General features: G+C 45.5%; 1 protein-coding gene and 2 long non-coding RNA genes across 7 annotated transcripts in view; 2 read left to right on the plus strand and 1 right to left on the minus strand.

The window, feature by feature from the left end:
* Window positions 1-343: 343 nt before the first annotated feature.
* LIMK2 (LIM domain kinase 2) overlaps window positions 344-25,763 on the minus strand; it is a 30,733-nt gene continuing 5,313 nt past the window's right edge. The window contains exons 1-16 of one of the 5 annotated variants that reach the window (NM_001397801.1): window positions 19,621-19,980; window positions 14,913-15,048; window positions 13,625-13,734; window positions 13,170-13,358; window positions 12,728-12,833; window positions 11,708-11,904; window positions 10,816-11,002; window positions 8,427-8,513; window positions 7,535-7,666; window positions 7,192-7,248; window positions 6,947-7,012; window positions 6,368-6,542; window positions 4,891-4,946; window positions 3,746-3,853; window positions 2,936-3,093; window positions 344-2,370 (exon numbers count right to left, since the gene is read on the minus strand). In NM_001397801.1, coding sequence (NP_001384730.1) covers window positions 2,214-2,370; window positions 2,936-3,093; window positions 3,746-3,853; window positions 4,891-4,946; window positions 6,368-6,542; window positions 6,947-7,012; window positions 7,192-7,248; window positions 7,535-7,666; window positions 8,427-8,513; window positions 10,816-11,002; window positions 11,708-11,904; window positions 12,728-12,833; window positions 13,170-13,358; window positions 13,625-13,734; window positions 14,913-15,048; window positions 19,621-19,673 — 1,974 coding nt within the window. In that variant the 5' untranslated portion in view covers window positions 19,674-19,980 and the 3' untranslated portion in view covers window positions 344-2,213. Of the gene's footprint in view, window positions 2,371-2,935; window positions 3,094-3,745; window positions 3,854-4,890; window positions 5,072-6,367; window positions 6,543-6,946; window positions 7,013-7,191; window positions 7,249-7,534; window positions 7,667-8,426; window positions 8,514-10,815; window positions 11,003-11,707; window positions 11,905-12,727; window positions 12,834-13,169; window positions 13,359-13,624; window positions 13,735-14,912; window positions 15,049-19,620; window positions 19,981-25,763 lie in introns of those variants that run through there. The other 4 variants (XM_046901107.1, NM_001397802.1, NM_205115.2 and 1 more) reach the window with 4 other exon arrangements.
* Window positions 3,093-5,336, plus strand: LOC121106862. The gene is made up of 2 exons (XR_005840073.2): window positions 3,093-3,467; window positions 5,214-5,336. It is a non-coding gene; the product is annotated as an uncharacterized LOC121106862 (long non-coding RNA).
* LOC107051585 lies at window positions 16,894-24,497 on the plus strand. The gene is made up of 4 exons (XR_003077918.3): window positions 16,894-17,063; window positions 20,942-21,066; window positions 23,562-23,794; window positions 24,347-24,497. It is a non-coding gene; the product is annotated as an uncharacterized LOC107051585 (long non-coding RNA).

Genomic DNA, 25,763 nt, shown 5'->3' on the forward strand with positions numbered 1-25,763 from the left:
AGGAGGCACTGACATAGCTAGCATTTTTTTCTTCAGTCCTGGCATTAACAAATTCCTCTTGAACTACATATTTCAGAATATGATCTTTCTAAGAATGGACTGTATTTTTATCCCTGATTCAGGAAAGTGGAGAGGCTCCATGTTCTTCTGACTTGTCAAGTCTTAAACAGAACAGCTAGACAGCATCTTCCCTTTGCATCACTCCAGGTGAATATTACCATTGAGCACTTGCACAGCATCTCAGTAGTCCTGCGTGTGGCAGAACCCTTGGCTCAAGGAGTTCTTCTGCTATCTGGTTGGTGTAGTTTTGTTGTTGCCTTTCTGTGACAAGAGAAACCCAAGATGCAGTTTCCTGCTTTATTACATTTTTACACAGACAACACAATCTTGTTTCCACAGCATACATTTACTGTTTTTTTTGTTTTTTTAATTTAGTTAGAATGTGGAGCTGTGCAAATCACAGTTCTTAAATCTCACCCACACATTACCTAGGACTCTTCCCTTCAGAGGTCCCCTCAAATCCAGCCTTGGGGGAGGGTGAGGAAAGGACAAATCCTATTAACAATCCTGAATCCACTGGACCCAGTTTAGAGAAGCTCTTCCACTGACTCAAAGTGCGAGGAGCCCCGTGTTTCTAAAACACCACTACAGGGACTAAAAAACAACGCCTGACACACACACCTTTTGTCAGGTGCTGACTGGTCCCATGTAATTGTACACAATATTTTGAACTCATGGGTATGCATAAGGGGGGTGGGGTGAAATGAAGCTAACAGCAAAGACTTCACACCCATATCCCACAGTTCAGTACTAAAGGGGAGGGGAGGTGCAGGGAGAAAGGAACACGCTAAAAAATGAAGTTACACCAAGAGGTTTGTAGAACTTCTGAGCAAAACTTTTGTTTGGTTTTGACAACCGCATTAAGCTACTACTGAAGCAGTAGCTTTCTTCTTTCTTCATCTGAAGGAAGAAATACTCCACGTCTCAGTGATTCCAAGCCCTTTTTTTTTTTTTCCCCCAAAGCAGGGAATGATCCCGAGGAAAGTTTCTGCTTGGACAATCAGCCTAGGTGCTGCTGCAGCAGCAGCTGCAAGGACCTTCAAAGGGAGCAACTTGCAGGGAAGGATAAGGTAATGGCAACTGAATGATTAGTTTTCCAGCTGCCACTCCTAGTGAGATGGGACAGTCTCCAGCACTCTTCTGTTTACCAGCAAGTTCATCCTTTAAGTAGCCTTGGCCACGTCTCACTTTACCCATCATCCATGCACAAAGCGTGACCCAATTCAGACCTTTACCTTTCTGAACAGCACCTTCTGCCACCCTGTCACCTCGTTTCCACAGGCTGAGAGTTCCAGCAGCTTTGCCTTTCCAGGGATGCCCACAGCCAGTGTCTAGTGCAGTTCTACACATTCAGGTTCAGATGCTCTCACCGAGGGTAAGGCCGTTGGGCAGGCAGACTTTACAGGGTCAGAGTCTGAAGATGCTTAAGAGGCTCATTTTCTGGCTGTCCATCCAGTGGGGCAGGTAGAGCTCAGTCTTAGTGTTTCTACGTGGGCTTTCAGAGGTATTCAGAGACAGAGGAAGAAAAAACCCACAAAAAAAATCTCAAAACAAAAACGCATACACTCTTCCCCATGAGAGCTGCCCAGTTCCTAGGCTTTTTCACTCCCATCCTCGATGTCAAATGTCAGCGGGCTGTTCTGGAAAATACAGGTACAAACATATACACGCACACACACACACTGTCCTGGTTGGGTCTTTTGCCAGATGTCCAATTTTCCCAACTTTCTGAGCAGGGCAGTCAGTGGGAGAAGCAGTTCCAGAAATGCTGGTCCTTGCCCAGGATAGTTTCCTATAGCAATTACCTCCCTGGCTGACGGACCAGAGCGGCTTCACAGCTTGCAGCCAAGTTCTAAGGCACCACAGTAAAGAAGCCTGAAAAGGCCAGAGAAGCATTTCTCAAGCCAGAAAAATAGTGTTGAGCAGCTTTCATAGGTGCAGTTGGCAGGAAATAGTCCTTTTTGCTTCCGAAACATGCCAGAAATCCACAGTGAATCAGGATGTCTGTGAGGAGGGCATTGGGTGAGGAGAGAGAGGCAATACAGCGAACGCACAGCATGGTGCCCTGTTAATGCCCTGGAAGTGGCTGAAGTGCATCTCCCTCTCTGTTGCTGAACTCCAGCAGAAGTGATGCAGGCAGCAGGACAAGCTGACTAGGTTGTGTTCTCAGGTAACTTGTCACGGTTCAGTCCGTACTGCACACTCACGTTGTGATCCAGCTCCTCCAGCTCAGATGGGAGGGGAATGGCAAGTTCTCCCAGGTAGAGAGAGAGAGCTTCAAAGGAATCTTCAAGCTTGGAAAAAGGTGGCCTAGGGGCAACAATGAGGAAGTGTGAGTGGGGAACATGAAGCCAAACAGCGTGTGGAATGGCTGGGCCAGCTGTCCATCCAGGCTACCATCCCTGCACAGAGGTGTGAGCAGGAACATGATTCCCCCCCTCCCATTCAGTTTCAGAGACAGACAAGATCACATCTGTTTGGGCTATTAGTTTTAACAACTGATGACCAGGAAGGTCCAGCTCTTTTTGAACCCTGATCTGAAGCTGCTAACTTCACAACTGAAATAGCATTAGGTATTTGTATTTCATACCTGCTGCCTAGGTCTGCCCTACTTTTTGCACAAGAGAAATCCTGAGCAATCAGTCCTCCTCTACCCTGTCCTACACGTTGCTTAAGAGACCTTTACCATACTCAGCAGCCTTTCTTCCAAGCTGTTGAGTTATCAGGCTTTCCTCTCATGGAAGCCTTGGAGTGTTCCCACAGAACGCTCAAATGCAGTCCTCTTGTGCTCTACGTGCAAAACAATCCTTCCACCAAGGGTAGATGCACACATCCTCCAAGCTTACCTCAAGAGTTCTCCCAGCCCCAAACCTACCTGCTCTCTGGTTCCAGTCTACAGCAAATGGCAGCCAGAGGGAAAAAGGCTGGAGGACAGTCAGCAGGAACAAACTTTTCCCAGAACAGCTTAACATTAAGGCCAAAATCCAGTGTGCGTGGGAGACAGTCTGGGTCAGCATAAACCTGGCCTATGATCTAGGAAGAAATGAAAGGAGTGTTGAAGTACAGTAACAGTCCCCAAATATTACCAAGCAGAGAATTCCAGCATTAGGGAGGGGTCCCCTCATTCAGAGCTTTAGGGTGAAAAGGAAGGAACAGAAATACCGTTCCTCCTGTCCTATGGCACTAGCTGGAGGAATAAGCAATGCACTGCACATACAGGTAAACTTCAGGTGAAACTTCTGCAAGACTCGGTAATATGGCCACTGTTGCAGAGGAATGCCCAGACACCACTTTATCTACAGGGTTCTTCTGCTGGAAGATGCAGGACAATGTACATCTCCCAGAGGACTCAACAGTGTCCCGCTGCTGTGTGCTGGTCAGGATGATGCAGTCCCTCCTGAGTGCAGGTAATGAAGACAACCTGCATCACCATCCCATCTCTCCTCTCCCACGCAATCATACAATACCACCAAAGCTGCTTATTCATGGAGCTTGACTTAAAATGGTGCTGTGAAGGGAACAGCACTGCAAACTGCAAGCTGCTCCGTTAGAAGCAAATTCAGCACCCCCGCAACCAAGGGAAGGGAGTGGAAAGAACAACTATAACCAATGGCCAGAAAGTTACAGGAGAGACATGAGTGGAGCAGAGATAAGTCTGCCCCAGCACTCAACGTTTTGTGCTCACCACGAACCCCAGTGTGTCAATGAGATGCGCTCCACCTCCAGTGCCTATAGAGGACCTCAAGTGTACTAAGAGGGAACCTACCCACAGCAGAGAGCTGTAGGGTGAGATCTGGGCACAAAAAAAAAAGGTCAATGTCAATACAAATTCTCACATGGGGAGAATATTAGGTTTAAAGCCTCATCAGGTGTCGCAGAAAGGGTGTTATTTATAACACTCAGGCTCTTCCATGCCAATGAACTCAGCACTACAACCACATCCTGTAGCGAGACAGCGAAACGCCCATCATGTATTTTGGCAGTGTTACTTCCTTATCTGCTTTTTGAATGCATAGCCTTTTTTTTTTTGGTAACAAGTGAAATGTTCATATCCTACCACCCCAATTTTCTTCCTAGATGAAACAACCATTTTAATCCTACATACAGATTTTTCACGTTCCTAAATCTATCACTCACAACCACAACATTCTACAAGAGGAGGGCTCAGTATAAACAGAACTCCAGATGAAGCCACAAAGATTTATGCACAGATATCTTCTTTGTTCTCTTTGTCCCCAAACACTGAAGATGAAATTGTGCTGGGTCTCTTCTAGTGTTCTTGTAACTGTTGCATTACCTGTATACTTAACACCTCAGCTTTCATCTGTATTTCCACTGTCTTACATACTTATAAAACTTAAATACCTTGCAGCTTAAGTGGCGTTCTCTGCTCTGTAGGCAGGAAAGCCCATTATGGCATAAGATTCTGCAATGGCTCAGATATGCTAAGCCAGCAGATATTAAGGCATATGCTTCATTAACAGAGCTGCAAAGAGGTTTCAATTTCTCCTTTGAAATCAAGTGCCTTCTACACTGGAAGCCCTGAATTTACTGAGAATATACAGCTGAGCATTCTTTTATTGAGGCAATAAAAGTAAAAATAAAAATCACAGTTGTAGGGAACATCTCTTCTAAGAAAATGGATACCAGAGCTTGATCAGCACCTGACAAGAGGATGGATGCGGAGTAAGCCTGCACTCCCAGCTTAACTCACTGTGCTATCAAAAAAGGCTATACACTCAACCATGGGGCTCGATAAAATGCATGGAAGGAGATGGTAATAGGGAAGGAAAAGTCCACTGAAGATGCCATGTAATGTCCTGGACTTACCTCACAAAGAACTATCCCAAATGAAAAGATGTCCACTGTCTCATCATAGCTCTGTCCTGCAGGAAATATATGGCATTCAGCTTTGTGACAGATAACTCCTCACCCAGCTATTCCAGGAGCTGCCAGCATCTCTCTCAGGCTTGGCCTCCAAAGCTTAACTAAGCCTATTCCCTTGAGGGCCCTACAAACAGGATACAAAGCAAGGCTTAAATCTGAGCAGGGTCAGTTGCCCCAAGATATGTGTATCAGCTGCATCTTTGTATACACCACTATCTTTTTGTATACACCACACATCTTTTAACTCTGCTTCTGTCTTATACCAGGGAAGAAAAGGACAACACAGGGAAACCTCACATACCAGAGATCTAAGGAAATGCTACAGCTAACCATGGAAAGCTTCTGCCCATTTCCATTGACTAGTGTTCTAGTGCCTCTCTACACAGCATTAAGTCAGCGTTCAGCTTCACCAGCAGCCAGACCCTGCTGCAGCGACTGCAGAGGTAATAAATTACACACTAGCAGTGTTCTGAATCTGGGAACATAGACTGGCTCCAGCAGGCCATTCTCTGCTTACAGACACACCCCTCTCAAGCCAATATCCGGTAAACAGCTTTTTTTTGCAGAGGTGATGTCAGACTGCATTCTTGCTATTCTCCTAACAAATGCCAGGTCTGACACAGCCTCCAAGCAGCAGCCTGCAGGCCTTTGGAGAAGGAAAACAGAAGAGTACACAAGAAAGCAACATGAAGAACTGTTGAATATGGGGGAGAAAAGCCAAGTCCTCTTTTCTCGGGTGAACCAGGTTGGGCAATACTGATAACATAGCCACCCCAAGTGCTCAGCTTGGTCAGACAGACCTGCTCGTTAGGAAGAAATTGCATCCATAATATTTCACCCTTACCTCAATTCCTGTAGGGACAGTTTTTCTCCTAATGAAGGATAGTTCATTCTGTACAAAACTGAGGGCTATAAGCTGAAAAACAGATTTCCCTGCAGTTGGACAATTCCTACCCTCACCCCAAGCCCAAGGCTTCAGCAAACCTATCTGCAGATGGCTTCTCCCTGGACCTACGCACCCACACACGTAAGCCTCCTGGAGTTTAATGACTCCATGTCTCAAGGGATAGTTACAAAGCATTAACAGAAATTGTTCTGAGGTTCTGTCTTATCTCAGGTATGTTCTCTCTTCCCTGATATTTGTACCATAACAAGTTTAGGTCTGCCATTCTCCTGAAGAATCCTGGTGTCTGCCAGAAACATTCCCTCTGCTAGCACGAGGGCTTATTGGGACAGGTACAGCAAAAGAAGAGCAGCTAGGGTACCTGCGTGTATAAATATGCTCGTGTATTAACAGGTCTAAAAACATAGGCTCTCATAGGTTTGATCATTACTAGGGTTGGGAGCTTTCTGTAATCCTATCATCCCTACCCTTGACACAGGTTGGCTCCTCGCCCACAGCCTGGTATCACTATCTCACCATTTAGCATCTCTGGGGCCATCCAGTACGGGTTGCCAACCACCGTGTAGCGCTTCTTCCTGTCACTCTTCCGCAGGGTTCGTTTCTTGGCAGATGGCTTCTCCAGAGTGGGCTTTTTTCTTTCCTCCACAATCAGCCGAGACAGACCGAAGTCAGCCACCACCACTGTCTTATCCTGCACAGAGGATGTAGAACAAACTGCTGACTTCCCTCAGCTCCTTCCAGGAGCAGACAGGCTGCAATTCCTGTTCATTGTCAGCAGCGACTAAAAGAATGGAAGCAGCTGTATATCAGTATTTAATAGTTGAGATGAACTGACTCTTGTAATGTTGACTGTTAATAGGAGACACTACTATAGAAAAGGGGGTAAGAGATCAGAATGAAGAAATAGTGAAAGCAAGATCAGCCTGGAAAATCTTATGTGAAGATAAAATTCCCTTGTTTAGGGCACCAAACCCTCTCTGAAATTGGTCCCACTCTGATCAGTGAGGGCTGTGAACTCAACATCACGTGGAGAAAATCAGGGAAGGAAGGTGACGTGGGGAACAGCATACTGTGGGGAACAGAGGTGTAGCTCACCAACTTGATTAGGCAGTTATGTGAATTCAGGTCTCTGTGAATGATGCACATGGAGTGCAAGTAAGCCTAGAACAGAAGAAAACTCTGTTAGGGGTTTCCAAGCAAATATATCCCTTCACGTTTACAAACTTCAGACATGTGCTAGTAGCCAGGCAGGATCCACAACCCCTCAATCAGCACCCTACTGAAGCTGCTAACCCTGACCCAGGAGGTTCGCCCAGTGATGCAGGAAGAGTTTGACTCACCATTCCAGAGGCAATTCCTTTGGCAAAGCTGACCTTCTGCTGCCAGGGAAACGGGTCCTGAAAGACAAGTCCTCACCAGTCAGGGACTATCTTACCAACCAGCTGGTGACAACAATTCCTCCTCTACAGGGACTCTTACAGAAGTCAGAAAACAGTGATACAGCCCCAGCAAAAAGGCATCTCCTGCTCCAGGCTACCCACAGCTAAGAAAAAGCTTTTCCACACACTTCCACAGGAAAACACTACCAACAAGCCTCATTAGGCTGGCACACCCACAGTGTGCTGTCAACCTCATTCCATAGTAAGTAGAGGCCTACCAGGCTTCCCCTCGGCATGTGCTCACCGCATTGCGGAGGAAGTCCTTCAGGGTGCCACCCTCGATGTACTCAGTGAGGAGATTGAGCTTCTTGTCCTTGTACAGTACACCAATGAACTTCAGCACATTGGGGTGATCCAGGCTGCGCATCACTTTCACCTGGGAAGCAGAGACACATCTCAAAGCACAGAATGAAGCAACTCCTGGTAAATCCTCTCTGTATATTTGTACTGCTCCTGTCCAACAAAGGACAGCATTCCTATCCTGGAGGTTACCTCCAGGCACCAGAGAGTGTCCTCAACCCCTAATCATAAGGCATTCAATTACCTTTTGCCTCTTCGTTTCCACGTCATGCAATTAACCTGATCTCAGTCTTTAGGGAAAGCACCCTTGGGTTCAGCAAACTTTTCAGAGACAGAAGTTCTGCAGAGCAGTTATCTGTTCTGTACTACATGTCAGGATCAGAATAGTGGTGTCAGCTGTTTAGGGAGCTGCCTGCCTTTAAGCTAAATATGACTTTGAAAAACATGGTAGGCAGCCGCCTAGAAAACAGTTTAAATACAGCAGGAGTCTTCAACATCTTATGGATATTGGCCTGCATCACTTGTATTTGTGCAAAAGGCTCAAGGGATAAGTCCTTTATGTATTTGCACAGCTGCTTGCCTCAGACTCAGTCTGTTTTATATCACTGAAAAATTAATGAACTGGGAGCTGAAGTCATGGCTACTGCTCAGTGTAAGCAAGTCACACTTTGCTGCAGCAAACATTCAGCTGGCGTCAGGCTCTCTATGGTGCAACATCTCCCTCCTTAGCACTTTGATTCCTGCCAGTCTGCTGGCATGATAACTCTCTCACTGGGGAAGATGGAGGAGTGTCACCACACTCATGGCTCAGAAACTTCTGGAAATTTTGCTCCTACCTCTGTCAAAAAAGTCTTCTGTGTTTCCTCATCACAGCGAATCAGCTCTTTCATCACCATCACCTTTCCTGTTGCTTTGTGAGTCACCTGATGGAAACAGAAACCACAACTACAGGCCAAGTTCGAGAATAAATAGCTCCAGTGCTCTTGCAACTCTTCTGAAAAGCAACATCCTCCCCCTCTATCCAGAGAAGGCACTAAAGAAAAAACTCAGAGCCCAGGGATCTGAAGAAAACAGCATAAAATTTCTGCTTTTGGAATCCAAAGATTCTGTAAGTGAAAGAGAAACTCCCTAAAGCTGACAGAGGGTCATACAAAGAGACCAACAGCAAGAACCAGAGCTGAAGTCTCCTTTTTACGAAGCTTATGGCTGAGCTGTCAAAACCTCTGAAGGCATCAGTTCTGTACTTGTGCACGTCTCAAGTTCCCTTACAGAAAGCACCTGCCCAGCATGATGCTCTTGGTTTACACACAGGTTCTATCAGCTACATTCTGTATCAGCAAAGAAATTAATGTTCACTTGCATAAGAAATGAAACCAAACAATGCAAAGCTACACTACCACTTTGGTATGCTTTGGTATTAATGGAGACCACGAAGCTTACTGGTTTCTGATGAGCATATCAAACTTAATCATGTGCAAGAAGAGCTAGGTTGCACAGAGTGTTCAGTTAAGGCAGGAAGCGGTTGTTTTACCATGCTCCTTAGGAGCAGTGTTTTACTACCTGCAAGAAATATCCCAATATGGCACGTGCCCAGAAAAAACACACCACAAACACTGGGCAGTGCACTTCCCAGCTCTTGGCACTGAAAGCATTTCCAATTCCAAGAGCTGCCTGTATCCAGCTGGCTTATGGCATTCTGCTGTGTTCTAGAGGTTTCTTTTAATCAGCTCTGCCTTGCTTGCATAGGTACAGGAATGAATAGAAATGTGCCAAATTCTAATAAGTGAGTTTTCTTGGAGTCTCCCTTTGGAGTCGCTTTGCTTGGATAGCTAAACCTCTTTGAAATCTCTAGGTAACTAAATAACCACATTCTCTCTAGGAACAGAAAGTGACTGTTCTGACCAGACAGTACTCGTGGCAACAAAAACATTCAATCCAAAGATCAAGAAAGTTGTTGCTTTTTTGCTTCATTCCTTTTAAAATAAAACGCCTTTCAGAAAACCTCCAGAACTGCAACCCAGAACATGAGGCCCAGTTATAATATTTCACAAGCTTGTGAGCTTTTGCAAACACTGTGGCACTTTAGTTCTCATTTGAACCATGGGACATAGCAAGGCTAATACAGGTGGAATACAAATGCATGGAATAATAGAATAACACAACAGAAGCAAGATAATTATATTCTTCTGCTCCCATCTGAAATCAAGCATCCATATGTAAGTAGCGAGCCAGGGAACACTATGCATTTCAGCCAGGGACATGAAAGCCAGGGATATCTAATACCCAAAGATAAAGGGAAGTGTAGGGACAAAGACAAGGCAAGGCTAAGTGGTATTCTTAAGCTGACATACCAGCAGAACTGAAACAAGTGTCATCATGGAACTCCAAGAGGGCAATTTTAACTCCCAGAGCATGCACCAGAACAGGATGGCTATCAGGTAATTTGAGCAGAAAAAAAATGCCTTTGTGCCATTGACTGTGGGGACGCAGATGACAAAAGCATGCGACAGAGGAAAGGTTCTGCTTACCTGGACCTGTTATTTGTCTATGAGCAGAGGAGAAGAGAAATATGCTCATTAGTACAGTATAGTATAGTAGTACTGGCCCACCACCATCCATGGAAACATGTGATGAGTGAGGTGTATGGAGAAAAGTCCCATAACATGCTGAGTATCTGAGTACTGAGGAGCTCATACCACCTTCAGTAAAGCAGAGAAAGCTGCCCTGATGCTGTCATAGATGCTAGGATAACAGCTCCTTAAGCATCTATAGTCAAGATCGGAAAGCTTAAAGGCAAGAGAACAGATCTGCTATCAATGGAGATTTTTAACTGTGACAGCCATGCAAGAGCTGATGGCTACCACCACATTTAGGCTCTGATCAGAGTTACAAGCTCACTGAATCAGCCTGGCAAACCCTTGAGTATGCCACACTGATAGTGGGAGAGCAATACTGAATTGGGGACTTAATGCACTTCCCTATTCTCCCCGCCTCACCCAGGTGCCTGCAGTGACATGGGCACTCTAACTCAGGAGATGAGCCAGTATAGCCAAGGTTGACATTTGAAAGAGACAAAGAAACAGAGAAATGGATCTCACTGAGCAGCCCAGGTGAGTTCCAAGACTAATCACTATCAGCAGGGCAAAGAAAGGCCACAGTATGGAGGTTTACGAGATAGACTGCTGTAGATGAAGTAACTGATGAATGCTTGGGGAGGTCCCTCACCTTGATTGCTTGTCCAAAAAATCCTTTTCCTAGTACTTCTCCATGAATGAGATCACACGGCCGGAAGATTTGCTGGGAGCAGCTAGAAGAGGAACGTAGAGATTCAGAGCGACTGATGTCACGGCTCAGAAGGAGGGGTTCCTTTGGAGAACTGGGGCCAGGAGACTTAGAAATGCTGTTACTTCGCCTAGAAAGTAAAGGAAATGAGGTCAGAGAGGCTGCTAGGAAGCTTCTGGTTCAATGTATATCATCATTAGCTTCTAAGGGACCAGTTTCCAGATGCACTTTAGTGCTGTTCACATCACAAAAGCTAGATGCTCTCCCAGCACTGTGGAAGCTCTTCACAGACCTAGAGCAGCTTCCAAGCCTGGAGTGCCTAACAGCAAATCCCCTGCACTGTCAATTAGAGGTGGAGCTCCTGAGGAGGAAGAAGCTGTGAAGATGCAGCTTTTATTACTTTTAAGCGAAGATTAAAATACTGGCAAATGACTGAACAAGCAACTAAGTGCACCAGTCTAGGAAAAAAAGGTTTTTTCCCAAATACCAGTCATGTTCCCTTTGAGGACGCATTCTTCCCCAGCCTTTGAAGGCTGATAAAAATCTGACCTTTCTGTTTGCTAACTGTAAAACTCGGTATCTTTTCTATGGTAGAAGTAGAGCTCCTCAGTTTTATTAAGTAAAGTTTATCGCCCTGAAAAGGAATGAAGAGAGTGCATGCCAACAGTAGGATGTGAAGGCCTCAACTGCTTCATCAGTGGTTCATACCAAGGCTCATACCACGGATTAGTCACGTCTCTGCAGTCATTTTCAACCACAGGGCCTAAGCACAGAGCAGCCGAAGCCAAGGAGCACAGGGCAAAGACAAGCTAGGTCAGAGCCTTCAAGGCTTTACCTGAGGGATCGTCGGCGGAGCGTTCCTTCCAGATTCTCCTTGATGTCCAGGGGAGAGATGGAGTGGGGAGAGATGGGTGACTTTATGTGGGTGGGAAGCCGGGAGTCCAACCGAAGCCTGTCTAAGCGCTGTGAGACAGGGTCATGCTCTATCAGCAGCTGAAGTGTCTGGCTTGTCTTGCGAATCAAGTCCTCCACCTTCAAGCAAACCAAAGGGAAGGATGGTACCAAAGAGCAGGAATATGAATGACAGCAGATGGAGGAGACACAGCAGAATGCCCCTCAGAAATCAGAGTTCAGTTTTGGTTTAGTTGCACACACCACAGTTGTCTACCAGACAAGACAAGCTAACAACACGCAAGTTTCTCATGCTATTCAAAGCCTCTTCTGTTCTGGTCAAAAATAGGAGACCAAACTTTTCTGTGTTTGAAAGCTACACAAGATTTCACCGTGAACAATGCTGAAAAACACTGCTAAAGCTGTGGTGCTCCTGATGTTCTATCCAATACCAACAGTAAAATCTTTGTGTAGTGAAAGTAATGGTGGTCTCACTACACTATTGCAGCATCACCTCATAGCTGTAAAAAGCATTTTCTTGTAAATGCAGACACCACATATATAATTATTTGTCAATGGTAATCTCATATCTAGGATCAGCTGAACCTTTGTCTATTACCAGATGCCTCTAAGGCGATTAGAACAGCAGACTTCACTAGTAATACATAAAGAGTCTTCACAGCCTCTCCATCCTCTAAGATGCCACAGCTTTATGCTTTCCTTATCATCTTCATCTGTGACTGAATGCCACAGATTCAGAACTGCATCCTATCTGCATTTCCTTCTAATTCCCTCTTCAGCTGGAGTAAGCATCAAAGTTTGTCTCTGCGTCTGTTTGTACTGCTAACATGAGTACAATGGGTGTACACATACATGGTATGTAGGGTGGGAGAACAGTGCCAAGAGACAGAACAGGTTTAGGAAGAGAGATGAGAAGGAGGCTTCAGAACAGAACTCTACCCACCTCCTCCACCTGTAACGTACGAATGGGAGCTCCATTAATTTCCAGGATACGATCTGCAGGGTGGATGGCATTTCGGACATCTGGGCTGATGTGCATCCTGTTAACTCTAAACACAGGTATTACAGTGGTGAGGAAAAAGTCAGTTCAGTCAGAATTATCAAAACTATTTGACCTCTAATGCTTCCCTTTCTATTAGTATCTTGAAGTAAAACAATGCTAATTTCCATTAGAGTAAATGCTTAGGTTTGAGCTGGTTTGGGGAGAGCTTATCATTTGTTCAGTGGCAAAAATTGCTACTCCGTTACAATTCTTAATTGTTCATATTCTACCAAGACAGACCTCCACAGCAATTAAAGCAGCTGGCAGGACAGCAGTACTGCAGAAGTTCTACCAGCTCCCTCTGCACAGACATGAACTTTGCACACAGCCTTGTCATACTCACTCCTTCACTTGGACGCCAGTGGCATAGCTGGAGCAGCCGCCCTCAACAGACACAGAGAAGCCCCTCTTGCCATCAGTAGCTGCTGGCATGGAGATGAGTGTCAGTGTATAAGGCAGCTGCTCACGCAGAGACTCAGTGGAATGTTTTTCTATCATCGGTGTCAGCACAATCTGGTTATGGCATTTTCCACTAGAAGAAGTGAAGAGAGTCATTGTGGTAGCATCCTATCCCTCACTGCCAAGCTCATACTTCTAAGTTATTTCAGTGGCCCTAAACTACAGTGTTGATGCTTGTTCCACTCCTTTCTCCCTCCTCTCCCTCCTATTAAAGGCAGCTTCCTGGTATTCCTTAGCATAGCATTAAGCTGAACCACATGGAGTCAGCTAAATGTGGCTTACACATAGAGCAGGGAACAACGCAGTTTCCCAGTGGCAAAGCATGCAGCTCTGTCTCACCAGTAGAGAGTGGAATGCTGCACCAGTGCGTAAGTGTCCCCATCTTCAATGATCACTTTGCAGCTCATACAAGCAAAGCACTCAGGGTGATACTTGTATTCTCCAGCCACCTACAGACAGAAAAGGGAAGTGCTTGGTAAGAACAAAATCCATCAGCGTTTGCAGCTACTGCTTTCCTCCCATTAATTTGGTCATTCAGACCTCAGAGCCAAGGAGCAGCTTTTTTCTGGAGACTTACATTAGCCCATTCTGCCTTTCCGGAACCCCATCCCTGGCACTTTGTTTGCAAAACTTCACTTAAACAAACATGTCAACATGCAAAGCAAAGCCCGTGTCCAGGAACCTCTGTTACATTTGGCAGCTGCTCTGCTATCAAAAATAGTTGATAGTCCGCTGCGGACTAGTAAACAAGATATTAAACCTTCCTGTTCACTTGCTCTTGGCACGATAACTAATGTTACGCCTGAATTAATAAAGCTGAAAGGGCTTTTTTTTTTTGGCAGACAGGCAATGCACAAATTAAGATACTTTACCAGACAGCTGACAGGGAGGGAAAAAAAAATAAAAATAAAAAAACAGTAAACTGAGACTACAAAATCCTTTTGAAGGATATTTTCTTCACTGAGATTCTGTTTTCCTTATGAGAACTTCCCTTATTGACCATATCTTGCAAAGACTTGAACAGGCAATGAGAAATTGTTTCAGCACTACTTTTGAGTAACGTTTTTATTGAGGCTTTAGAAAAATAATGGGTATATTTCATTCTTGACAGCTTTAGAGGTTACATATTCGCAAGGCTGTGGTAAGCAGTGGAACTCCATATTGTGCAGGCATAGTTCAGTGTTTTAAACCAAGCAGGACTAACACCACTTCAAGACAGCATTGGCCTGAAACCAACTCACACTATAGTCCAGGTGGTAATCTTCCCCAAAGCCAGAACCGCTGCTTATCCTGAGCTGAGAGGTCTGACTTTGCACTGCAGTGGAAAACTACCCCATGGACACCAGTGCTCTGTGCTACAGAAAGCAGCGTCCCATTACTTATCCTTCTATTTCTCATTCCTGGGCATTTCAGCGCCTTTTTCCTCTTTGTTCATATGCTTCAGGTCCTCACAACTCTCTCCTTTAAGTCACTCTTGTTAAAAATGAATGTTGATAAGCCTCATTGTAGATCTCTGATACAAAAGCTGAGTAGCAAGAGGGCTATCAGTTTATTTGGTTGTTTGCATAGTGAGGACAACTCCCAGCCAAGGACAAGGAGTTGGAGGCAGGTATGTCAGATTCCTTACCATCACAGGTCCAGTCATCAGCAGAGAGCAGCCATGGCAAGATTCCCCAAACTTCCCCCAGTAGTCTTTGTGGCAATACAGCTTCCCATCTTTCTCATAGTACCAGTTCGTGAGGGGATCCTGGCATTCAGAACACCTTGAAGGAAACAACGGAGCACAGTTCCTGTTAGCAGTGAGTCACAGAGCAATGGAAAACATCCCCTCCTGCATGGAGAAAACAGACGCTCAGCAGCAGCTCACCACTGGCTGTTCTAGTTACTGGTGCACTAAATCCTCCCATTTGACAGTGCATTTTCAGCTGAGGATTAGTACCAAACACTACGGTTTTGTAAGGAGAGGAGGTATCAACCAGTGCAATGGAAAAGGTGGCCTTCCAAAGTTTCAGACAAATTCCATTCACTTCTTCGAACACATCTGTTGGTTTACGCATTCTGTATTACAGATATTACTCCCCTCTCCCTCTTCTCTGAGCACGCAGTTGCCAGGCACACAGACAGCTCTGCTGTGTTTCTACATAGTGTTTCTATAGCACCAAGCCTTCTACCAGAGCACCTCTCTCCTCGGTTACTTTAGGAAATGGATCCACTTCCCTATGCATTACAAAACCAATTTCACACCAAGCTTTGTGGAAGGCCCCTCTAATCCTCCACAGACCACCCTCTCCCAAAAGCTCCCATTTCAAGAAACAATTATTATTCATCCTTTATCTGCAAAAATCTAATAGACAAACAAAACCCTCAGACAAGGAAAGAGATGCAGCAGTTCTGTTGCAGATACCATTTTAGCAAATCACAAGCAGAACCCAGATCTTCAAGCTCCCTGAGCACCAAATAATCCTGCCTCAGCAGGACACGCTGGGTAAAGGAATTTAACTTCTGCAGCACAGAGGTGTGACGTAATGAAGAGATAAGGCCGCACACAGGACTGCACTCCCTCAGCAGTTGCATCACTGAAGATTATTCCATTAGCCCTGGGCAGCACGTTCTCAGACTCTAACAGGAAAACAGTCTGGCAGTGGCCATTTCTGAGCGTGGAACCCAAGGCAGGTTAGTGACCATTACTTGGTTTTAGGCAACACCTCGATGCCTTTGCCAGCACAGCGTTTTCCCAAAGGCTGGAGGAGGAGTTTCTTCTCCTGCTTTAAAAAGTGGTTCAGTTACTGTACTGGAGGAGAACCCCAAGGGAGGTGGGAGTGTGCCCTCCTGGGCAGCAGGGCTCTCCACAGCACCAGGTGCATTAAAGGCAGTGTGTGGCAGTGGAGGTATGCATTTCACATGCTTCCAGGCTAAGAAGAGAGCTACTGCTGGTCTCACCTTTCACAAGCTTTCTAAAAGCTTATTTGTGCCAAAGACATTCCTTGTAAACTCCACCAACATGTAATGAGCGTACCGATATGAGACGCTGGTTGGGATCCAACATGGATCCAACTCCAACCAGAGTTCTTTACTCTGTCTCACAAGACTGCCAAGCAACAAGGTGAAGCTGCCTGCAAGTAGCCTATGGTTTTAGGGGAAAACACACCTCAGTATTTAATGCCATACCCTGCCCTCAGGAGAGCTGCTCCTTTGCTTTATACTGCTTGTTCTCCAGCTGAGGAGCTCCAAATGCTGTTCCCCCTCCCTCTGTGATGGGAAAGGATTCCAGCACGTGCAACAACCCCTGTTAACTTTGCCTGAGCAGGGGGAGCAGTAACTTCACCTTACTACGAAGGGTACCTGCATTATTATAGCCCAAGCCTTGGGGCACTGTCAGGGTTACACCCTGCTCATGGTATGCAAGAGACCCAGAGGGCCCTGCGATGCTTTTTGCCTTCAACCACTAGTGCTTGGCTTTCGCTTGCAGTAAATACCCTGAGCTGAATGATCAAGTAGGTGAGTGGGAGGGAGAAAGAACAAGTGGAGACTAACAGCAAAGATTTCTATCACCCTGTGGCAGGAACATCTGGCTCAGCACGAGTGAATTGGATCCCTCAGACTTATCCGACTTCTGCGTGCATGCCTGTACCAGTGTGTGCTCTGAGAGTGATTACATCTTCAAACAGGGAGCTGTGACCAGACCTGCACCTGGGATGCAGGCACCAACACTGCAGACAGGGGACTGCTCTACCAGGACTTCAAGAGCTGCCTTTCTGTCCAAGTTCTCCCCAAGAAGGTGGGCTGTTTTATTTGCTTTTAAGCACAGTACCTCCTTAAGCTTCTTTACCCCCTTCTCCAACTTCAACAACATCTTTTTCTACTTAAGAAACTTGAAGTTTCTACAAAAACAACACAACTGCAGTTGTTTCAGACAGGCTCCGAAAGATCATATACACTTGTCCTCCCTTTGCTTTTCCCCTGCTTCCTCACTGACCCCAACCTTGCAGCACCTTGAGTACTTCACTTCCATCTGGAAACCAGCACTGGCATTTAATCTGCAAGAAACCCGTAGCAAAATGAAGGTGAGGGGTGGAGCCAGCAAGCAGTCAGTTCTTTGCTATGCAATTAAACAAATCTGGGCAGGACAAGTTTGCAGCTCAAGGCTCAGCACCCCACCCTGAGCAATGAGGCAACAGGAACAAAGCAACCAGCCCCAGAGAAGCTAGGTGCTGGTAATGGCTCTAACTGTCTGTTTCATCCCTCACTATCACTTAAAAGGCGTTAGATTTGTCAGGTGCTGAGGGCGGACAGCACACAGGTGTAGTCTTAAGAACTATTTCAGTGGCTTTACCCAGATGATAAAGGCATCACATGAATGTTCCACATGACTTTCATTGAAGAGAGATGTCAGATTTTTATCACAGAAGGTAGAAGCATTGTCTCCTTCCTTTCCCACCTCACTGGAGTGTGCAGCATTACAACACTGCCACTGCTTGTCCTCACAGCAGCTGAAAAAGGAATTCAGTTACTTCCAGAGGAATTGAATAAGCTCATCTTCGCCAGTCACTGCAACCAAAAGACTTCTTAGTTCTCTTTCAGATTACAAGCAGCTAACCTATGATTTGCCATTCTTATGGCACAGTAGCCAAGCGTGGTAACCACATTTCTTGGAGGACTGCTAGCAGCCATATTTGATGTGGCTCCTCTTGCAGACTAGCCAGCATTTTCAGATCTGCAGAGCTCTTTTATTATACGGTGAATCTTCCCTTCTCATCCTTGGTAACGAAGAATAATTTCATCTGCCTCCTGCAGTCATCCTCCAGGAGCCCCAGCAGCACCTAGGGAGAGGCATTTCGCCCTGACACTGTGATGCTGCAGCAAGAGTTCACAAATCGGTGCTTGATGGCTGCTTGGGTTTGTGGGGGGCGGTGGGAAGATCAAGTGGCACCACAACACAGCCTGGTTTTCAGCAAGATGGAGATTCAAGCCATGGGGCATCTCTTTTACATCTAAACGAAAGCCAATACCCTCATGGAAGCAAAGACTTCCCTGGCACTGAAGAGACGATCCCTTTGAGAAGGGCTCATTAATAAAATGTAGCCCCCACACACTGTCAGGCTGGATCAGTTACTGCTAGGCAGGCTCCAAAGGACTGCGGTTCCAATTCTGCAGGCAGAGGGGAAGAGGACAGGCTGTGGACAGGCTGCGTGACCCCAGCCTGCAGCTAACCCAAAGGCTTCTCAGCCAGGCCCAGCACAAGTGTGTGCTCTGGCTCTAAGAGATGCTGGCCAAACAAGCACAGATGCGGCAAAACACAGACTAAGTACATAATGTTTAAGCTCTGACTATGCAAAGCTATTTCCATGCCACATAGTGGGTGTACCTACAGCTTAGCATGATGCTCTCTATGTAGTACAAATAATAAATGGCTGCTCACTTGCTTCTGAAAGAGGATGCTTTCTCAGAAAGTTGCTACCGAAGTTTAGCAAGTTTTACTTGCACAGCAGTATTTACTCCTATCCATCTCTGTGGTAACAAAAGGCTACCCACCTCCAAATCAGTACACCAGTGTTTGTAGGAACAGAATCAATAGTGTGCAAATCCAGGCAGAGGGGACAGGAGAGAGACAATGGAACTGCCAGCCCCCATTTATTCACCTTATCAGCACATTAGCCTCAGTCACCATCCTGGCTGCACTCAGCCCCGCTAACAGCTTTCACCATGGAGATGTAATGCAATCAAAGCCTTATTCTGTGGCCTTTCTCAAGCCTCATTTGTTTGACCAAGCCAAAAAAGGTTGTTCATACAAACCAAAATATCACGGGACAAGAATCATTTCCACTTAAGTGAAGTGTGTGGCGAGTCCCTAGTTACCTGCAAGGTACTTTATTTCTTTCTCAAACAAGATTATGCATTGCCTCACTGCAGATTACATCACCTTCTTGAACTCCACAGCAGCATGTCGCACTCCCTCAGCCCATACTGTGCCCCAGTAAAGCAGCACTGGAAGAGATGCAAGTAGCAGCAGCCACAGTAATCTCATTCCTCTGGCAGCGGAGCAAAGCACAGGGGCACGGGGTAAAGCAGCATGTATTGCTGCCCTGTAAGGCAGCCTGCCTGCCTGGGCTATACAGACACTGCTCTGCAACACTGGTGCCTTTCCTCGCAGAGCCTTCAGCGGGGAGGCTGGTAAGCAGCACCTCTCCTCAAAGCACCCTGGGTTGAGACCAGCTGTTCCCTGCATACAAGCCCGGACCTCACTCTTTGCACCTCACATGCTAACTGCTTAGGATAGCGTTACAGGGGTGAAATGACAGCTCGAAGATCAACTGCTAATCCCGTGCAAGACTTACCGAAAGGGATCCTTGGGAGCGAAGTAAGCAGGGGCTGACAAGTAACTTCCCATCTTCAACAGTGGATAAACCAGCTCAGCCACAAACTTGTCCAACTGCCTGTGCACGGCTCTGTTGTGCCAACATGGCAGCAGCCAGTGCTCATTTAATCTTGCGCTGATTCAGACACCTCACCTCTCTTTCAAGCTGCCCAAGGAATGCCAGGTCTCTCGTCTGCTCATTCCTTCTCAGATTTTTCCTGGCTCCCATGGCTGAAACCATCCTCCCTCGCGCTCAGCAACACCGGCAGCCTTGGGGAGGATAGAATGACTGCTACCCGGGCTAGTTAGACATGCTTCTGCAATAGTTCTTCCGAGCTCTGCTGCTTGCTAACTATTGTCAAGTTTTCCCTTCTCTGGATCCACCCAAGGGTGGGAGGGGAGGAGGAGCCATTGCAGGAGGACAGCGTGTGGCTGCAGAGGCTGAATAAGCTCTACTTCTTTGCAAGGCGTGGGTGGAGCTTTGATCCAAAGGGGGCTGCATTACCAAGTGCTGAACGAGGGTCGCTTTTGCTGAGTCACTAACCTGCAGCCACTCTTTGCAGCAGTCGCTTTCTGATGGACAAAACAAGGAAGGCTGAGACTAAGGAAGACAGCTAGCCACGTCCCCTTCAGATTAATGTTTGCTACATACTTTCCTAAATCCCCTACAGTGAGCTGGGATATACTGCCTTCACAGTACCTTCAGTCTGTTTTGTCATCCTCTTGAAGACTGTAACTTCCCAGGGTGCTTCAGCCAAGGAAAAGTAACTTTTCTTCCAACGCTTTCAACACAGAGATCATTCAATCACTTAACCTAATCTGCATCTCCTGGAAGGAAGCTGAGAGGTATAAATCAGCACAGGCAGTACTCTCTCCTGCTTGCAGCACATGTAGTTACATCACTTTGCCTGCTCTGAAGCCAAGCATGATCTCTAGTGGCCAAATCAGCTAAAACTGTTAGCAAGAAACTGAGATGCAACAAACGTACGCTGCTGCACTGAGCCCTCCCATTTCTGTATAGTCAGCAAAGGCTGGCATGCCTGAACGCAGCCTGAAAACCAAGCTATGTTCCAAAGGCAGCACTACTCAGATGTGCTTCTACTGGAGATGCTCGTTTCTGTTGGCATATTGTCCGACAGACGCTTGGGGCTGAGCCTGGGCTGCGGGTTTGACAGCTGCTACTTGCTACTGAAGTAAGCAGAAAGCCAGGCAGCATTTTCCCCCCTTTCTTTCTTAAACAGCCATCTTCATGAAAATGATAATAAATATATGTATAATTTCCTCTCTTTTCCCTCATTCAGTGCCGTTTCTAAGCCTGGCTGTAAAAGCACAGCGAAGTGCTGCAGAGCCCAGTGCAGCTGTCAGCCCCAGCACGGATCTAATTCCTTCTGACATTTCACACAGCTCTACTGGAAGCAGCAACACGGTGAGTCTGTGTCTAGGAATGCGCTCTGGTCTCCCACATTCTCTATACGTTGCGTGCTGTAAATGGACCGGTGCTCACAACGCAGCACTCCCCTGGCTATCAGCACCACCCCACAACACACACATACCTCCGGTGCATCGCAGGGCCCCTCCCTGCTGCAGTATCACCTACAGACAAAGGCTTTTCCCCACAGAACTGCTACCGCGGGCTGAACTCCCTCCAAGGGGGCTTCCACGTGACCTCATAAATCCCAGCTTCGCAGACAAAACCTTTGAAGTTTTGATCCACAGATGTGATAAGCAGCCAGCTAGTCTGTGAATGAAGCCAGTAGATAAAGCCTAACTTCAAAGTAATAAAAACCACCCAGACAGCTAAGCAACTGGGAAGGGATTTTGTCTGAGACTTCCTTAAAGCCAAAGGACACGGAGTCCAAATGTCTATTTTAAACAGGAAGCATCTTATCAAAATGATTTTACTTTAGCAGTGAGCCCCAGCAGCAGTCCGTAACTTACCTTTTCCTATGCAGAATTCTCTTGTTGCTTCTTGCTTTTGTCTGTATGACCTATCTGAGAATGCAGCAGCCCTGATAACAGGGCTCTGGAAAAGGTGTTAATCTATTCATTCACTCTAGATCTGAATTCCTGCCAGAATGACTGCACTTCAAAAATGTTGATGAACAGGTGGAGGGGACCTTTTCCGTGTAATTTGACCGATACCATCTCTAAACACCAACATGCACCAAAGCAAATTTATTTTTAAACAATCTGAGGTCAAACATCTGTATTACCCTCTTGCAAATGCTGACACAGTATCTCCACTGCACAACAAGGGCTGCTTTCCTTCCCATGCTGTGGAATTGCACAGTGATTTTTTTTGCCAGGGATATAAGCCTGAACATTACAGCTGGCAAATGAAGGGAACACGTGAAAAGCTTCAACAATGACTCAACATGCAAACTGAGCTGTAAAACGCCATAGATTTTACAGCTTTGTCCCCAGAAAAAATGCGTCATAGCTTTGTGATATTCAAGTGATTAAGAACTTTAAGCAAAAAGGGTTTGATTGCATAGTAAACACCTTGTTTACTACAGTTTATTCTGTCCAATAGCGTATCTACAGATAGATGCAGTGCTCAGCCTATCTACCAGCCCTATGATACACAGATTTACCCTGGCACAGACAGACACTTCAGTATGTGTGTGGACTGCAGCAAGCTGGGGAAAAGGCATCACTCGATGCCTGGAGAAGCTGCAGCAGGTCTTTGTTTCAACATGGGTGCAGTTTGGAGGCATTCCAAGTTCTTCAATTCAATCCTAACACCTCATTGCATTTCCAAGGCACTGACACCTAACATATGCTTCACTGGTGTTGAAAGACAGTCAAGCTCCTGACATCAGGTACTGAAACAAACGCCGCCTGGTACGCACATACTGCTGAGTGAAAGCTTCTGCACACAGCTCTTCAGTAAACTAAAACAGCAAAGTGAAACTCATCTTTGTTACTGCACCTCACCTCTAAACAGAAGCAGAACTTCAGACAGTAATGCTTTCAGTATCCAACATCACAGTAGGATGGAGAGAGAGCCTATATATCCCCCATACATACCTAATGGCTGCAGACCTACTAAATACATACAGGCTGGGAAGCAAACCAAAGAAACTGAGCCTCCTTGAAACTTCATATACATAATTTCAGAAGCAGCAACTTCTGATCTGTAAATGATGACAGCATGTAACTGGTGACAGCAGGACTGGCACACAGCATCTTCACTTGCTTCCTAGCTTGCTGCTTTGTCTGTGCAGACTGCTGAACTCTTTGGGGAAAGGATCCCATCTCACTCGTGTGGAAAGCCTGGCACATACTGGTCTGTGTGAGTAATTGTAATTACATTGATATTACATTCTCTGATAACAGTGTCCTAAAGGACAAGCTGCACAAGTTAACTAAAAAGCTCAGACTGGAACTTCTAGCTCCCTTAGATACAAAGGGCTGTCATCCATGTCTCCAGTAGCTGTTAAGATTCACCTGAGGAATGTGACCACTTGCACCTGCAAAGTGTTACTCAATTCCTTTGGATTTTTAAATTCCTGAACAGTCGTGGCAATCCGTGTGCAAACAGGCACTTAGCAACTATTCCTCCCTACATCTGATAGCGAGCTGCTCTATTTCAAAGCTGATGGAGACATCATTAAAGAGGCATTCCCAGGGGCCTGCAGGATTAGCAGGGAGGAGCTGTCACCTCTGGGGCCCTAATAGCTTTATGCAATTCCCAGAAACTAGAGAAGGACCAGGAAGATTCCTCTTTTCGTGTTCCTGTCATATTCCACCTGCATTGTTACTGCTCTCACATTCACCTGGTGTGTGTACAAAGCCTGACTGCATTCATACCTGGAAGAGTTAAAGAAAGATTTAAAGTAGCAAACGCCACCTCATTTCAAATGCATCCTGAACATACCTGTGCTCACATCTTTATCTGCCAACATCTGTACATTTCAGCTTCACATCCTGTCACTGCACATCTATTTGTCCAGCTGACTGTGGGGAAGAATCAGCTCTTGGAAAATGAAGGCCCGTGCCAAACAATTTGCACCAAGAGAGGTATACTGAAGTCTATACACAGCCTATGAGGAAGAGCTGCATCCAGGGCTTCTTCAGTCTAGCCAAGACTTGACAGGAGACATGACTGCTGCTTGCAAACAGGAGAAGGTTACTTGAACAACAGAAGGGAGGTAAAAAAGCTTGCTTTCCACATCCATTGTGAACACTACTAGAAGAAATGGACTCAAATTGCAGCCAGATTTCTGAAGACAGATAAACTTGTAACATTAAGGACAGTGAAGTGCTAGTAGACGTAGCCTGAGAGATTGATAAGCTGTGGTAATAGCATACAGCCTGGTGACCCATTAGCTGACCAGTTTTGGGATCATTCCTAACCTGTATGTATTGCTTCAAACAGAAGTGTGTGTTCAGTAGCTATCCTAAGAACCACAAGAAAAAGATCTGGAAAATACCCTCAGAAGGCATCTAGTTTATCCTTCAACCCCTGTAAGATGCTCAATTAGCTACACATAAGCAATTCCTCATGCAAGATTGCCAGGTTTGCCTTCCTGCACCCCCAAATGTAAAAGGAATCAAGGTGACTTACTAACTTTTGCTGAGCAAAAATATTTCTGTAGCATACAAAATATACTATTCAGTGTAGAAAAAAAATCACATGCTCCTGAAAGAAAATCAAATCACTCGAATTTGCAAATGAACAGTGGGTCTCTTCTCCTCTGTAGCCTGGGACAGGGGCACCCCTCAGCACACAGAACAGTGGATCCAGTCCTGTGCTCCCAGCAGCAGACACTTGTCATGCTGCAGACCAACCCCACGGGCAGCAGCGAGGGATTCCGGGAAGAACCTCCTTTCAACGTCTGCTGAGAAATGGGCAGAAAGGTAATTTGTTTCTAATTCTCTTCAGAATACCCATAGGAGACAGAGCCAGTTCTGCACTCTGCCAAAACTGCTCTGCTTTTTCAAGTCCCTGTGTAGAGAATGCAGCCTGCTGTTGCTTACGGCACTTTGCAGCAGCTTCTGGATCCAGTAAGGGGTAACAGGAAAGTTCAACTAAGAAAAAGAAGGGTGCCAGCACTCGAATACAAGAACAATCTGTCATGTGAATTAACTTTAAACAATACATCAGTTTATACTGTGATTTAAACAGATTTTATTAGTTTAGTCTTCTTGTTACTACTATATTAACGAGTGTAAGCTGTTTCTTAAAGATTTCAAGACTATATTTAATTGTAGTCAATATATTACACTGGAAAGTCCATTTGCTACTAAAAATTGGTTAAATATAATTATGTAACCCCCCATCAGCATGAAAAGATTTAGTGTATACTTGTATATCAAAAGCCTGCACTTCTTACATCCACCACTTACGTTGCTAACTTAGCATTAACTGTTTTATAATATCATTTTTAAAACTAATTCATAAAGCCACCAATATTTTTCTCCAGGTTGAGCTGCACTGCATATGCATAAAAATCTGCTGTATTCAGCAAGATGGAAATAGTGGCCCAAGCTGAATTAATGGTTTATGGTCATCCTCATCTTCAGTCCCTCGGTTCTTCAGGCCAACTAATGAAAAAAGTTTGGCCCAATACAAAATTCCCTGTGTTCTCCTTTCCTCTTCTGGAATCAGGACTCCATTCTGCAAACCCCTGATGATTTTCAGCTTTTGATTTTTGGTTTGGGGCATAAACTAAATAGTCTGTTTTTCAGTCTGAAACTGTGAAATCAGCAGTAATGCATCACCTTCGGTAAACTTGAGTATCACGAAGATACACTTCGAACATTTTTTCTCTAATGTGGAGGGTTTGGCTTTTGTTTGAGATTTCTGCAGCAAGCCTGTGTTGCTTGGCTACTTCAATTAGATTCATTTTATAGACCATAATAGTATACATCCTCTGTTATTTCCGTTCGGAAGGAACTTAACCTCAGCCGTCTTCCTTCCTAAAAAGTTCTTAAGCACTCTGCTACAGCAGGGATTCCTACCACCATTCTCAATAACTTCCTTCATCTGGATCCAAAAGCATTTTCCACTTGAACATATCCAGCAGACTTGATCTGAATCTGTAGTTTTCAAATAATCAATACTGTATTTTTCACAAATTACTGCCTCCATAACAAAACCGTGCATATGGGTCTTCT

Source organism: Gallus gallus, chromosome 15, assembly GCF_016699485.2.
Source record: "Gallus gallus isolate bGalGal1 chromosome 15, bGalGal1.mat.broiler.GRCg7b, whole genome shotgun sequence".
Classification (NCBI taxonomy): domain Eukaryota; kingdom Metazoa; phylum Chordata; class Aves; order Galliformes; family Phasianidae; genus Gallus; species Gallus gallus.